This window comes from Eptatretus burgeri, chromosome 17, assembly GCF_056783735.1.
Source record: "Eptatretus burgeri isolate ZD-2024b chromosome 17, Ebu_testis_v1, whole genome shotgun sequence".
In the NCBI taxonomy this organism is placed as follows: domain Eukaryota; kingdom Metazoa; phylum Chordata; class Myxini; order Myxiniformes; family Myxinidae; genus Eptatretus; species Eptatretus burgeri.
In genome coordinates, this window is record NC_140977.1 from 17067577 (window position 1) to 17082252 (window position 14676).

Consider the following 14676-nt stretch of genomic DNA (forward strand, 5'->3'; position numbering starts at 1 on the left):
TTTGCCGCGTGGGTACTGAGGTATATTTAAGTTTTGCAATTGACCCTATCCCACGCGGTTATTGGCGATTCATGGTCCTGCAAGGGACCCGTGCCTTTCGGACTTCTCCGAGAGTCACGACCTAAATTCCGGGTGTTCGGTTGAGACAACTCTCCTGCTCCACCTAGCGGTCTTGCTCGCCACCGATAACCGGCCCCACAACAATATTAGCATATGTGCTGCATGGATTACATCAGATCATATCTATACTCCTTCATCCATGCCCTCTGTACTTGTGTGGAAAGCGTTCTCACAATTGAATGTCTTTATTCTAAAATTGCTGAACAAGCTCAGATTTAAAATAAATATCAAAACATTGACATGTTTTATATGTGGCCAAATCAAAATTTACATCAACACGGAATGCAATGACAGTATTGTCTCTGCAACATGTACAATTTATTTATTGGGATATCAAAGCGTGCATGTATGTGTGTGCTGAACGTTGAAGGTGCTGTAACTGATTTGGGCAGAGGATAAGATCTCAATACAGAGGTAGTTCACATATACAGTACAGTGCCTATAGAAAGTCTACAACCCCTTTCAAAATTTTCACCTTTTTTGCCTTATAGCCTGGAATTGAATTGCATTAAATCAGACTTTTTCCACCTTTATTTACACTTTCTGATCCACAACTTCCAAATGAAAAACATTCTTCAAATTTCAGAAAATTAATTAAAAATACAAAATTAGAATATCTTGGTTGCATTAATGTTCACCCCCTTGAGAAGTGTCCACCCCCCCCCCCCTTGAGTTAATACTTGGTGGATGCACATTTGACAGCAATTTCAGCTGTGAGTCTGTTGGGATAGGTCTCTACAAACTTTGGACACCTTGATTGGACAATATTTTCCCATTCTTCTGCACAAAACTGTTCAAGCTCAGTCAAGTTGCATTGGGAGCATTGATGGACAGCAGTCTTCAAGTCATACCACAGATTTTCGATTGGATTAAGGTTGGGACTCTCACTGGGCCACTCAAGGACATTTAACTTTTGTCCTTTGCCACTCCAGTGTAGCTTTGGTTGTGTGTTTCGGGTCGTTGTCATGCTGATGCATGAACTTCTGTCCCAATTTCAGCTTTCTTGCAGCGGGCAGCAGGTTTTCCTCTGGGATTGCTCCATCCATTTTCCATTCTATCCTGACAAGTGCCCCAGTCCCTGCTGAAGAGAAACATCCCCATAACATGATGCTGCCACCAGCATGCTTCACAGGAGGGATGGTGTTCTTTGGGTGATGTGCTGGGTTGGGTTTGCGCCAAGCGTCTCGTTTTGCATTCAAGTCAAAAAGTTCAGTTTTCAAAGCCTTACAATGATGTTTTTATGTGTGCTTATTTTTAATGGAGAAATCAAATAGGGAGGCCAGTGTGCGCTTATTTTTCACATTCGCTTATATTCAAGCATACACTTCTTATCCAAATTCTACTGCATTTTAGTTTTGTATTTTAAAAATAATTTTCTGAAATTTGTAGAACTTGTTTTTCACTTGTAAATTGTGGGTTACAATGTGTAAATATAGGTGGAAAAAAGCCTGATTTAATGCAATTTAATTCCAAGCAATAAGGTATAAAAAGGAGAAACTTTTCAAAGGGCATGTAGACGTTCTGTTGGCACTGTAGATACTGTGTGGGATCAAGGTACTCAGAGTGGAGGAAGTATCATGAAGAGTGGTATGTTCACTGCTTCTTTAAAGGTTCGCCCACCACGGACACCCAAGTTGGTTGTTGGAAGGATTCCTGTCTTGTGCAGCCGGAATCGGAACAGCTGACTGTGCTCAGGTGTGAAATGAAGGTTGAGGAGCTGGAAGGATCTTCTGAGACTCTGCAGATAAAAATAGAGGATGTGAACTCCTTTGGTCTGGAAGAGGAGCAAAGTGATCAGCTGAATGGTGAGTTGTATTGTCTTCATTGCCTTTGATGGGATCTGTGATTGTTTTGCACTGGGGGTTTTTTATGGGTTTTTTTATACACAGTGTATGATAGAGGCTCATGGAAGACCGAGAGTACAATGGAAGAGAATAAAATGGAAAAGGGGAAACAACAACAACAGCAGAGTAGAAGTGAGAGTGAGAAGAATTGTGGTGAACGTTTGAGATGCTGTGACTGATTTGGGCAGAGTATAAGATCTCAAATACAGAGGTAGTTCACATGTAGGTACTGTGAGAGATCAAGGTACTCAAAGTGGAGGAAACATCATGAAGAGTGGTATGTTCACTGCTTCTTTAAAGGTTCACCCACCACGTACGCTCAAGTTGGTTGTTGGAAGGATTCCTGTCGTGTGCAGCCGGAATCGCAACAGCTGACTCTGCTCGGGTGTGAAATGAAGGTTGAGGATCTGGAAGGATCTGATATTCTGCAGATAAAAATTGAGGATGTGAACTCATTTGGTCAAGTAGAGGAGCAAAGCAACCAGCTGAATGGTGAGTTATATGATCATCATTACTGCTGATGGGATCTGTGCTTGTTTCATGCCCAGTTTTTAGTTTTTTTTTGTGTACATGATAGAGGCTCTTGGAATAGAATAAAATGGAAAGGGGGAAACGACAACAATAACAGCAGAGTATAAGTGAGATGAAGGGTAGGGGATAAGGATACATGGGGGTGAACAAGCTGCACACAAGTTGAATGAAACACAAGAAGAAGAGTTAGGGGAAAGTGGGTATGAAACAGAAAAGTAACAAATCAACCAACAAAGATCATGTTTGGATGTGGAATGGTTTGAGATGGTGGCGAACAGCTGTCTTGAAGATCTGGAGGGAAGAATGAGAGTGAATAAAATGTGAAAGTTGTTTCCACAGGCCGGAAAAAAACGGAGGAATGGAGGCGAACAGTGATTTTGCAATTGGAAGTTTCACCATAAGAGGACTGCTGGTGGACATATTTAGTGCAGAAACCTGGGGTGGGGACAAAGCATGGAAAGAACAGACGAAAAGGAGGCAGGACAAGAAAGGAACACCACCGTCTTGTCTGGTATGTCACCCTGATTGGCCCATTGACTTGGCTTCATCATAGGAGATCCATTCACCTTGAGGCCTTGTTTTAGACGGCATGAAGCCAAGCGTAATATGTGGCAGGGGTACCAGTCCATAAGGGAGAGTAGTGCTCCGTCATGCTTGTGATTGTCAGGTCAGGTCAGGTATGGGAGCATGTGCCAGAACAGCGCGTCGCTGCGTCCACTTTCCGCCGGTACTCCAGGGGCCTCCGTCTGGCCATCCCCCAGGCAGATGCCAGGCCCATCCCCATCTCATTGAGATGATGGTCAACCTGCGGACAGGTGATCATCCTCTCTTAGGGATAGGACATTCCAGGCACCCACCCGAAGGGACCGCCTCAGGTTAACCCAAGGAGACCGCCGTCTGGTGGACGACACCTCAGCACCACTCCGACACACTGTCCCGCAATCTGACCCAGGGATGTTACCCTGTGGTTTCCCTCCTATCATCAAAGATTGGGGGTCCCGGAGGCTTTGCCCCAATCCCGTCATCCAGTGAGCTGCCCTGCGAAGGGAAGCTGCACAGGAGGTACTCCCACGGAGTGGGTTTTCAGATTTTTTTGCGTTTTTGCATTTTGCGGAATGAAGGGTTTTACGGTGGCCAGAGTGCAAATCCTGCCACTAACCTCCTAATAAGAAGTAACCCAACTGCAGGAGGACGTCCGCAGACACAGTTGGGCACTAGATATGGATGGCCGTTGGCTCACAAGGAGCTCCTCCGCCCTTTGACAAGTTTTGTTTTTAATCCTGCTGGGTGTCCATATCCAAACACCCTCCTCACCAGAAAACCTGGTTGGGGAGATGGTTTAGTCGCCGACAACCCGACCATGGAACAGGTTAGTACAGGTTTACATGGTACCTGTAGCAGGTTACAGATCGAACCTGACCTGACTTGACCTGACTTGTGATTGTCTTATGTTTTATTGCTTGATAAGAGTTCAGGAGTATTAAGGAAGGACTCTGCACAAGGGAGGATGCCTACTCTGGCTTTGGAGGCCAACGCAGAAATGTGGTTTCCCTCAGAAAGATCATGGCTGATAGTGAGACCCAAAAGTTTCAGTGACTGATGAGGATTGTTGAGAAAGGAGATGGGAGGGTTTGCCAGATGGTCCTTTCGACAGATAGAGTGAGAGTAAGAGATTTGTCAGAATTGAAAGACATATTCCAAGTGTTTGAGCAGCTTGTGATTCTATCAAGGTTTGAAGAGAGTGAAGAGGCTGCTTCTTGTCTCTCAGAAGAATGAGGGATTTCACAGCAGAGGGTGGAGTCAACAGCATTGGGAGAAAGAGGATTTTCTGGCTCAAGAGATGGCCCTGATCTCATGTGTCACATTGTTGGACTCCATCCATTGTTGGGAGAGAAAAAGCAGCATGTTCATGATGGAGTGACAGTCCAGTCCTTCCCTACAATTGCTCATCAACACTTGATTTTTCCAAAGCCAACCCTGAGCTTTTCTACACTCGCTGTCTCTTTTGATCCTTTCCATTGCCCTCATCATATCGTCAGATATTTTGGCTTTGGTCTCTTCATTCCATTCCCTGCATTTGTCCTAACTAGTGCGTGCCCGTACGTGCATGTCCGTACGTGCGTGCCCGTACTGCATGGTCGTACGTGCGTGCCCATACGTGCATGGTCGTACGTGCGTGGTCGTACGTGCGTGGCCGTACGTGCGTGGCCGTACGTGCAAAAAAAAAAATTTTCAAACCACATGCCAGAAACAACAACCACTCAGGCGTTCCTTCGCGCTCGCGTACCCATATGTGCGTGACTGTGCGTGACTGTACGTGCGTGGCCGTACGTGCAAAAAAACAAACCAAAAATAAAAACGCGTGCCAGAAACAACAACCACACAGGCCGTTCCTTCGCTCAAAAACAAACTTTCAAACCGCGTGCCAGAAACAACAACCACACAGGCCGTTTCTTCGCTCTCGCGTACCCATATGTAAGTGCAAAAAAACAAACAAAAAAAAAAAAACGCGTGCCAGAAACAACAATCACACAGGCCGTTCCTTCGCTCAAAAAAAAAAAAACTTTCAAACTGCATGCCAGAAACCACAACCACACAGGCCCTTCCTTTGCTCAAAAACAAACTTTCAAACCGCGTGCCAGAAACAACAACCACACAGGCCGTTTCTTCACTCTCGCGTACCCATATGTGCGTGCAAAAAAACAAACAAACAAAAAAAAAACGCGTGCCAGAAACAACAATCACACAGGCCGTTCCTTCGCTCAAAAAATAAAAACTTTCAAACTGCGTGCCAGAAACAACAACCACACAGGCCATTCCTTCGCTCTCACATGCCGGTACATACGTGGCTGTATGTGCAAAAAAAAAATAATAATAATAATAATTAAAAAAAACTTTCAAACAGCTACACAGGCCATTCCTTCGCTCTCGTAAACGACGCCTGGATTGGGGCATTGTGTTTATCTATAAATGCGCATTAGAAATCGAGAAATTATTAGAACACAGTAAGTTATCACTATCCGGAAATCCGTACGTTGTAACCCGTCATGGGGAACGCGCTCTAACTTGGCCATAATTTGGGAACATCTTGTCTGATTAATTTCAAACTTTTCAAAGGCACACAAACAGAGATTGCTGGAATTATAGATAGATATAAAATAGATACTGTAGGTGCAAAACACCAAGCAACGTGTCCTGTCATTTGTAACTAAATGGTACCCTTTCCCCATTGGCCACGCCTATGCAGCAATGTGTCCTCTCATTGGTTTGGTAAATAAATGGCCATAACTTTCGAACCACTTGTCCGATTAATATCAAACCTTGAAAAGGCACATACGCTGGTCCCCAGCAATATACCTGGCAAGTTTCAATTAGATTGGACCAGTGGTTGGCGAGAAGCAGCGGTCACAGACACACACACACACATTGCTGGAATTATAGATAGATGTTAACCTGCCACACTCAGTCATTTGGTTTTCCAAGAGGGTTGACTTTCAAGACAAAAAAAAATCAAATAGAAAGTTGTAATTGTTTGTGATTTGCCAGTCAATGCAGGTTGGAGAGAAAACCTCTATTTTGGGTTCTCCACATTTTTCTTGCCCTCTCAATTTTGTTGGTTGTGATTTTGGGTGGTGGTGAAATTCCCACTGAAGTTGTGGTCTGATGAGCATCTTGAGACATCGATACAGTTTGTTCTGAACGTCATGCTTTGATATCGTAATACTTTGACACAACACCATTCCCATGCGGAAATGTTTTCTTTTCAAGGAAGAACTTCAAGGAAGATTTGAGTTCAAGGAAGAACTCAAATCGATGATTTCAATGCAATATTTATTTAGCTATTTTAAGAGTATAATAGAATGTGACACAATACTGCCTCCATTTAATAAAAGTAACTTTTTACAGATTTATTTGTGAAAGTGGAAGTGAAAACCGAGCATGACATTGATGTCCACCAGGATCGACCAGAACCAAATGACTCTGAAGATTCTTTCTTCAAGAGACATCCTGATGAAGGTTTCTGTCAATGCCGACACATTTTGATTCGGACATATTGATGATGTACTTTGGTGTAAAGAAAAGAAAAAAAACCTAACGTTTTGATTTAATACTTTAAGAAATATCTATAATGATGATGGTCGATCAGTTTCTTAAACATCCATTATCCCTTTCACCATTCAGGGAAATATTTTAACCAACAATAATATACCTTTTTTCCTGTTATCCTGAATTTAAATGATAGTAAATTCTGATTGAGCTCCAATTTCACACTTTTTATCGATTTATGTTGGATGTTTAAAATGATCGGCTTGTGGAATAGTGAGGTGACCGAGAGAAAAAGGAAACAAATTGACAATAGGGCAGTGAGGCAACTGTTAGTTAAAAGGAAGAGGAGAGAGGATGGAGGGAACAATAATCTGATAACAGGGTTGGGTGGGTTGTGGTTAATGTGTCTCAAACGCAAGACCATAACATCTTAAGCTGGCCTCCTTAATCAACAAACCAACAACAGGCTTATAATGATAATGGTACATAATTTAATGATAATAATGACAGTGAAAATGATAATGGTACAAAATGATGACAATTATAATGGTGCATAATGTCAATGATAATGTTACACAATGATAATGTTATAATAATGATAAAGGTGCATAATGATAATGAAAATGATCATCATAATGACAATATTAATTGGGCATAATGTTCATGATAATAGGACATCATGATGATCATAATGACAATTGTAGAATCATGAGAATAGTGCATAATGAGCACGACACAAAATAACAATGATGATGGTCCATCATGATAATGGGCTATAATGATGATAATGGCATTTGTAATCATGATAATGATAATGGTCCATAATGATAATGATGATTATAATATCAGTCGATGGTCATGTTGATATTGCTAAAAATACTGATTATGACGATAATGAAATATGGCTTTAGACCCTGGAGACATCATCACAATGGTACCCGGTAATTATGGTATGTGAGTACATCTATTAATTACACACTATTGGATCATTGCTCTGTCCATTGATTACGTACTATTTAAACGTGACTATGTCTATTATTCATGTACTCTTGAAGCACGCCTTTTTGACCTTTGTACCCTGCAGACACCAGAAAATTTTAAGACTCTGTCAATGCCTTAAACCCATTCAAACCGTTCAGACCATTATACCCCATTCTGTCCTTGAGACCTTTTACAAACCTTTCAACCTTCAGTCAGACCTTTTAATACCCTTTTCCAGGCAAAAATGAGTCCTGAAAGGGACTGCAATGTTATTTTTCTTTGTAGTGAGTACCCAACGCACGTGAAGCCAAATGCGGGATTTAGCAATTGGTTTCTGTCCGTCCGTCGATTTGCCTTATCAGTTTATGATCAAGGAGCAAGTTATTCAAATCAAATGTTGTATTTTGAACATGAATCGGAACATGAATAGTAAGACAAGTCTTTCATTTTCATGGAGGTACTTCGGCTTTGAATTCATCCGATCGCACATGTGCATGGAGGAGGAAGATAATATTTTTACTCTGCCTGCCTGGCAGTCAAATAAAATTAAAATCATTCCAAACACATAAAACTTACTATCTTTTGAGGACGTCTTAAAAGACATATTTATTGAAAGGACATTTTCTGTGAGGCTCACTTGGCTACACCTGGATGGGTTTGAGGGTTGTGGAGTGGCGGCTGAAACACGAATCCTATCCAGGTTCCTCCTGATGACTCCGTCGTTGCTCTTTACTTCTTTGGGTTCCTCCATAGTCTTCCGTTTGATCATATAATGTGTTGGATAGGGTGATGTAAAGGATTCTAGGTAAAACGGCAGTAAAACCTGGAATTTTTTTATTTTTGTGACTTTTACAATCTTCCGCCCCCCCCCCCCCCCACTCCCGTTGGACTGAAAAGGGGGTTTATGGATTTGGTCTCGATTTTCGTGTCCTTGCATGCTTGTGTGCATCCGCAACCATATCTTGAATATAACTGGACCCATTTTATTTGAACTTGGCACAAAGCCAACACATGAGGATATACATATGCATGCCATTTTAGTTGTAAAAAATATACTCCGTATCGATCACGTACAAAACCATTTCTCAGACATGCATTTACCGATGTTGTTCATACTTGACACCCAGATAAGGAATGATGGCTGACATATGCACGTCATTTTATTTTCAAGATCAGATCCAAGATGGGCGACTCGTGACCATTTTGTTACTTTAATGTTGTCTTCCCAATCATTTCTCAGACATGCATGATCCGATTTTGTTCAAACTTGTCACAAGCACAGTACATGATGGCAAACACGTGCCCCTCACTTTATTTTGTAATCTCCTCAAAGATGGTCGACTCGAAGACTAGCGGCCATTTTTGTTGTACAGAAATATGGTCTTGCCCTTTAACTCCACACAGGAAAATTATTAAAACAACCAGGGCAATGATATTTTCGGTCTTTTGACTTGTTAGGGTACCAAGCCTCCAAGGCAGGGTCACCTCTTGTTTTTCTTCTGTTTACGATTATATTTCTTCCTCCAGCAATTTGTGGGTTTTTTTCGCTTTAAATTTCATTTTCTCGGCATCCGAAATCCGTCATATTGCGTCATAGGTTACGTGTTATGGGCACCATCTTTGAAAAACCGAAAAACTTTGGACCTCTGTATCTCTAAAACCGAAGAATGGGAAAAAATTGAAACTTGCCACATGGCAAGAACTCTCCATGGGGAAGCAGTGATTTTTCATGATATCATCAGTGAAGTGGTATCCTGGTGACATTTCGACACATAGAACGCTGCATCAGAAAAATTTGAAATTTATTGAGTATCATCAAAACAACTCACCATTTTTGCAGCCATTTTTCCCTGATGAGTAGGGGCTAGCTTTTTGCGGGTTCCATGCAACCATGGTTCCCTTCTTGAGGCAATGTTTATGGCTGGATGCCCTTCCTGACACCAACCCTGGTCACATCTTACGACAGACAGGGTTATGGTACACCTATTCCTTCTGGGGCATACACCGGGACCAGTACACTGGTACTCATTTCGGAAACCTCGCAAGGATGACAGGTTGAGTCAACCCCCTGGTGTTAATTCAGTTGCCAACGGGGCTCGATCCCAGGAGCCCGAGGATCCCAAGCCACCACCCTAACCACGAGGCCAACACTTGGCTTACACATCAACTCACCGTATAATAAAAAATATATTATGATGTCACGGGTCACGTGATTTTGCAGCCATATTGTTTTGAAAAGAGAAAGTTAAAAAATCTTCTCCAGAACGGCTGGAAAGATTGAGGCGAAACTTTGCACACACACACTCCCCAAGACATCCTTTTACATGTTCTCATACGAGCCTCGACAATGTATACCAAAAAAAACAAACTTTGTTAATTTTTAATTTATAGGTCACATGGTTTGGTGACCATATTGAATTTATTTACCCTAAACCTTCAAACATCTTCACCAGAACGTCTGGTCTGCTCAAGGGGAAACTTCACACACATATTCTCCAAGGTGAGCGGATGTGTTTTTTAATTAATAATTGATAGGTCACATGGTTTGGCAGCCATATTGGATTGAAGAAAAATATTAAATAACGCTTTCTCTGGAACCACTTTCCCTATTGAAGCGAAACTTTGCTATTATCATCCAACACCATGGCTGCAAACACGGTTAAAATTATGATGTCACAAGTCGCATGGTTTGGTGGCCATCTTCGATAGAAGAATGCATCTTATCCAATTCACACGAAATTTTGAAAGCATGATCCACTGCCACGTTAGAGTCACAATATAAACTTATGATGTCATAGGTCGTGTGGTTTGTCGGCCATATTGGATTGAAAATTAAAGTAGATAAATCTTCTCTGAATCAGCTGAACATATTGAGAGGGAACTTTACATTTACAGACATGTTCCTCCAGACATGCTTGAGTAAGTTTGTTAATTTCTAATTGAAAGGTCACATGGTGTGGCAGCCATATTGAATTTACCCGAAAACCCTCAAAAATCTTCTCCGGAACAACTGGTCAGATCGAGGGGAACCTTCACAAACATATTCTCCTAGAATAGGTGATGTAAGTTTGTTAATAAATAATTGCTTGGTCACATGGTTTGGCAGCCATATTGAAAAAAACACACCTTATCCGATTAACACGAAACTTTACGGGCGTGATCCACGACCCTATAAGAGGTGGAATGTAAGTTTATGATGTCATACGTCACGTGGTTCATCAGCCATATTGGATTGAAAATTAATATATTAAAAAGTATTCTTCTCTGAAACAGCTGAACGGATCGAGGTGAAACTTTACCGGGATGACCGACTATCCATGATGAACAAAAAGTTGCCACCTCCGATTGATGTGGGTCACATGGTTTGGCAGCCATATTGGATTGAATGAAAAATATTAAATAATGTTTACTCTGGAACCGCTGCATCATTCAATGTGAACCTTCATAGTTATGATCTACCAGACATGGGGACTGTACCTTTTAAATGTCAACCTGACCTGCCACAAGGTCTGGCAGTCAGAATTATTGAATTATTTGAATCTGAGAACTTTTCAAGTTTTCTTTTTTTTTTGCAGAAGGCTCACTTAGCTGCACCTGCATGCATTTGAGGGTGCAGGAGTAGCAACTCAATTGATATCGATGATGGCCCCAGGAAAAATGGTCATTATTATTTACATAATAAATGGATGGAACGTGGCCTGTTCCGCGGTGCATAAGTTGTGAATCCCGCGTCATAGAGAAATGTGTAGGGCCTCATTCGACTCAAGGGAATCCCGCTTTACCCTGTGCACTGATGGTGTCCACATACTTTGTGTTCAAGTTGTACTAACACCAATGCAATTTAAAATGATGATGTATTTTGGAAAAACGGATAACTGCTTATGCAATAAATAGATTGAATGCGGTGTGTTACTCGGTTCATAACTCATCAATCCCGCATCATAGACGAATGTGAGGTTTCGTGTTACTTGGTGGAGTTCCAGTTTGCCCTATGTACCCATTGTGACATTTCCCACTGATTTATTACTTGGTGTTCAGGAAATGGAAATGACAATTCAAGTGATACCAACAATGTCCCCAGGAAAAGGACGAACTGCTTATGTCATGGATAGATTTAACACTTCGTGTTACTCAGTCCGTAACTCGTCAGTCCCGTGTTGTCTCAAAGCAGGGTGGTATCGAAGCCAGACATCTTGAAACCTGGTCATCACTTCCAGCAGTTATAAAGTGGCAGTTCTACTATTATTTACATTGAATTATATACTTTTACACTGCAGAACACAATTTGCCTTCTTAATACTTCCAACAACCTCCAGTTCTGCATAACTTGGACCAGTGGTGTATAAGAGTGGTGTAAAAGGCTGCTTCAATCACGCTCGGCCTCCATATTTTTTGAGTAATCTTTGAAATCATTATTTTATTAAAATTGAAGTATAGACTTGTACAAATCGTGGGATATCGTGGTCTATGAACTCTCTCGTTGACTTTTGCAGTTTGTTTCACATGCATTTGTTAATGCTGTCAATTTACAGGAATATGATTTATCACTGATAATTTACTGCAAACAATGAATATCATAAGGAAAACCTAAATTTTAGCACAGCCCTGTATATTTTCAGCAATAATTTTTTTTTTTTAACTTTTCTGCAATAGAACAAACACATATGTACATATTTGCGTATGTTTTTCAGAATGATATTACGAGAATTGTGCAGAATTTGATTGCTTATTTTTTACAAGTCATGTGATGTTGTATTTACAGGTGGACCCATTGAATCTACAACGAAGACTGCACCTACTTTTACAAACGTCTTAGACACGCGCCTGCAGGACTTGCCATCTGAAACAAACAATAGGAATTTTAACGAACAGGCCACACTGAATAATGAACTGTTTGCAGAGAATAGTTTTCACAACATTCACAAAAGAAAGAAAACTCCGCATCAAAACAAATACAAAACTTGTGGAAAATCATTCAATCAGTCATCCAACCTTAAAACGAATGTGACGATTCACAATGGAGAATGCCCACACAAATGTACAGTTTGTGGAAAATCTTTTAATCGGTCAACCACCCTAAAATCACACATGATAATTCACAATGGAGAACGACCATACAAATGCACAAGCTGTGGAAAATCTTTTAATCATTCATCCACTCTTAAAAAGCACATGAAAATTCACAGTGGAGAATGCCCATACAAATGCTCAACATGTGGAAAATCTTTTAGTCAATCATCCACCCTTAAATCACACGTGCTAATTCACAATGGAGATCACCCATACAAATGTACAATTTGTGAAAAATCCTTCATTCATTCATGCAGCTTTAAAATACACATGAGAATTCACAATGGAGATCGACCATACAAATGTACAATTTGTGCAAAATCTTTTAATCGGTCCTGTCACCTAAAATCACACATGACAATTCACAGTGGACAACGGCCATACAAATGCACAGTTTGTGGAAAATCTTTCAATCAGTCATGTCACCTAAAATCACATGTGAGAATTCACAGTGGTGAATGCCCATATAAGTGCACAATCTGTGGAAAATCTTTTAATCGGTCATCCAAACTGAAAACGCACATGACAATTCATAATGGAGAACGCCCATACAAATGCACAGTTTGTGGAAAATATTTCAATCAGTCATGTCACCTAAAATCACATGTGACAATTCACAGTGGTGAATGCCCATATAAGTGCACAATTTGTGGAAAATCTTTTAATCGGTCATCCACCCTGAAACGACACATGATAATTCACAATGGCGAGTGCCCGTACAAATGCACAATTTGTGGAAAATCTTTTCATCGATCACCCACTCTGAAAACACACATGGCAATTCACAGTGGTGAGTGCCCATACAAATGCTCAAGTTGTGGAAAATCTTATATTTGGTCATTCAACCTGAAAACGCACATGAGAATTCACAATGGTGAAAGCCCATACAAATGCTCAATTTGTGGAAAATCTTGTGTTAAGTCATCTGACCTCAAACGACATGTGAGAATTCACGATGGTGAATGCCCAGAGAAATGCTAAAGTTGTGGGAAATCTTGTAATCAGTCAACCAACCATGGAATATACATGATAATATGCAATGTCCACACAAATCACAGTTTGTAGATAATCTTTCAATCAGTCATTTCACCTGAATAAGCACGTGAAAATTCACAATGGAGATCAAGGAGATGACAAAGAGAAATAGAGAATGTCCATACAAATGCAAAATTTGTGAAAAACCTTCATTAAATCATATCAGCCCATTAAATACTTTTTTGGTTTTGTTTTTTTTTAATCCGTATTCGAGGCTCGTGAAAGAGCTCGTATTTGTACAGTCTTCGGATCAGAATACAGAAGGACAAAAAGGTCCACTTGAGAGAGGGGGAAACACCAACAGCAGAGTATAAGTCCAAGATAGAGGTAGGCTTGGACAAACAATGGGTGTGGGGAGAGATGAGAGGCATTGGGATGAATAAGGTGAACAATATCGATGCAGAAGGAAAATCAAAGGAGGGAAAACTGTAAATTTGGAAGGACGAGTGATTGGATAAAGAGGATATTCCAGTCAGAGTGATAATTTATAAAGAACAGGAATAGGCTGGGCCGAGAACAGAATTTGTAGAAGAAAACTTTATTCTGTCATACCACCTGAAAAACTGCTTGAGAAGTCACACTCGACAATGTCCATACCGATGCAAAATTCACACAAGATCTTTCACTCGATCATCATGCCTTAAAACACAGTACCACATGACACATTGGGTGATTGCATTACACATTGGGTGATCATTCACCCCCCCCCCAGAGTGATGCGCGCGCGCGCACACACACACACACACACACACACACACACACACACACACACACACACACACACACACACACACACACACCAAAGCATTTTAATTGGACATGCAATTCTGTAAAAAAATTATTGTAAACTCAACTGCCCTCTCCCCTCTGAAAGTTGCTCTCCCCAAAGCCTGAACCCCTCCCCCCACCCCCTGCCAACCCAAAGGCATCAATCCCCACCCGACTTCAATCCATCACCCCTCCCCCCCACAACTCTTCAACCCCTCCCCTTCCAAATCTGTCCCATTTTTACTCCTCTTCCTCCCGTTCATCAAAGCAAAACATGCAT

The 14676-nt window shown here is 41.1% G+C and overlaps 1 protein-coding gene across 1 annotated transcript in view; it reads left to right on the top strand.

The window, feature by feature from the left end:
* The window catches only part of LOC147009418 (uncharacterized), an 86075-nt gene extending 72272 nt beyond the window's left edge, over positions 1 to 13803 (top strand). The window contains exons 5-8 of the mRNA XM_085861830.1: positions 1731 to 1925; positions 2265 to 2456; positions 6402 to 6512; positions 12286 to 13803. Of these exons, the coding sequence (XP_085717956.1) occupies positions 1731 to 1925; positions 2265 to 2456; positions 6402 to 6512; positions 12286 to 13574 (1787 nt within the window). The 3' untranslated portion in view covers positions 13575 to 13803. The remainder of the gene's footprint in view (positions 1 to 1730; positions 1926 to 2264; positions 2457 to 6401; positions 6513 to 12285) is intronic.
* The last annotated feature ends 873 nt before the right edge of the window (positions 13804 to 14676 follow it).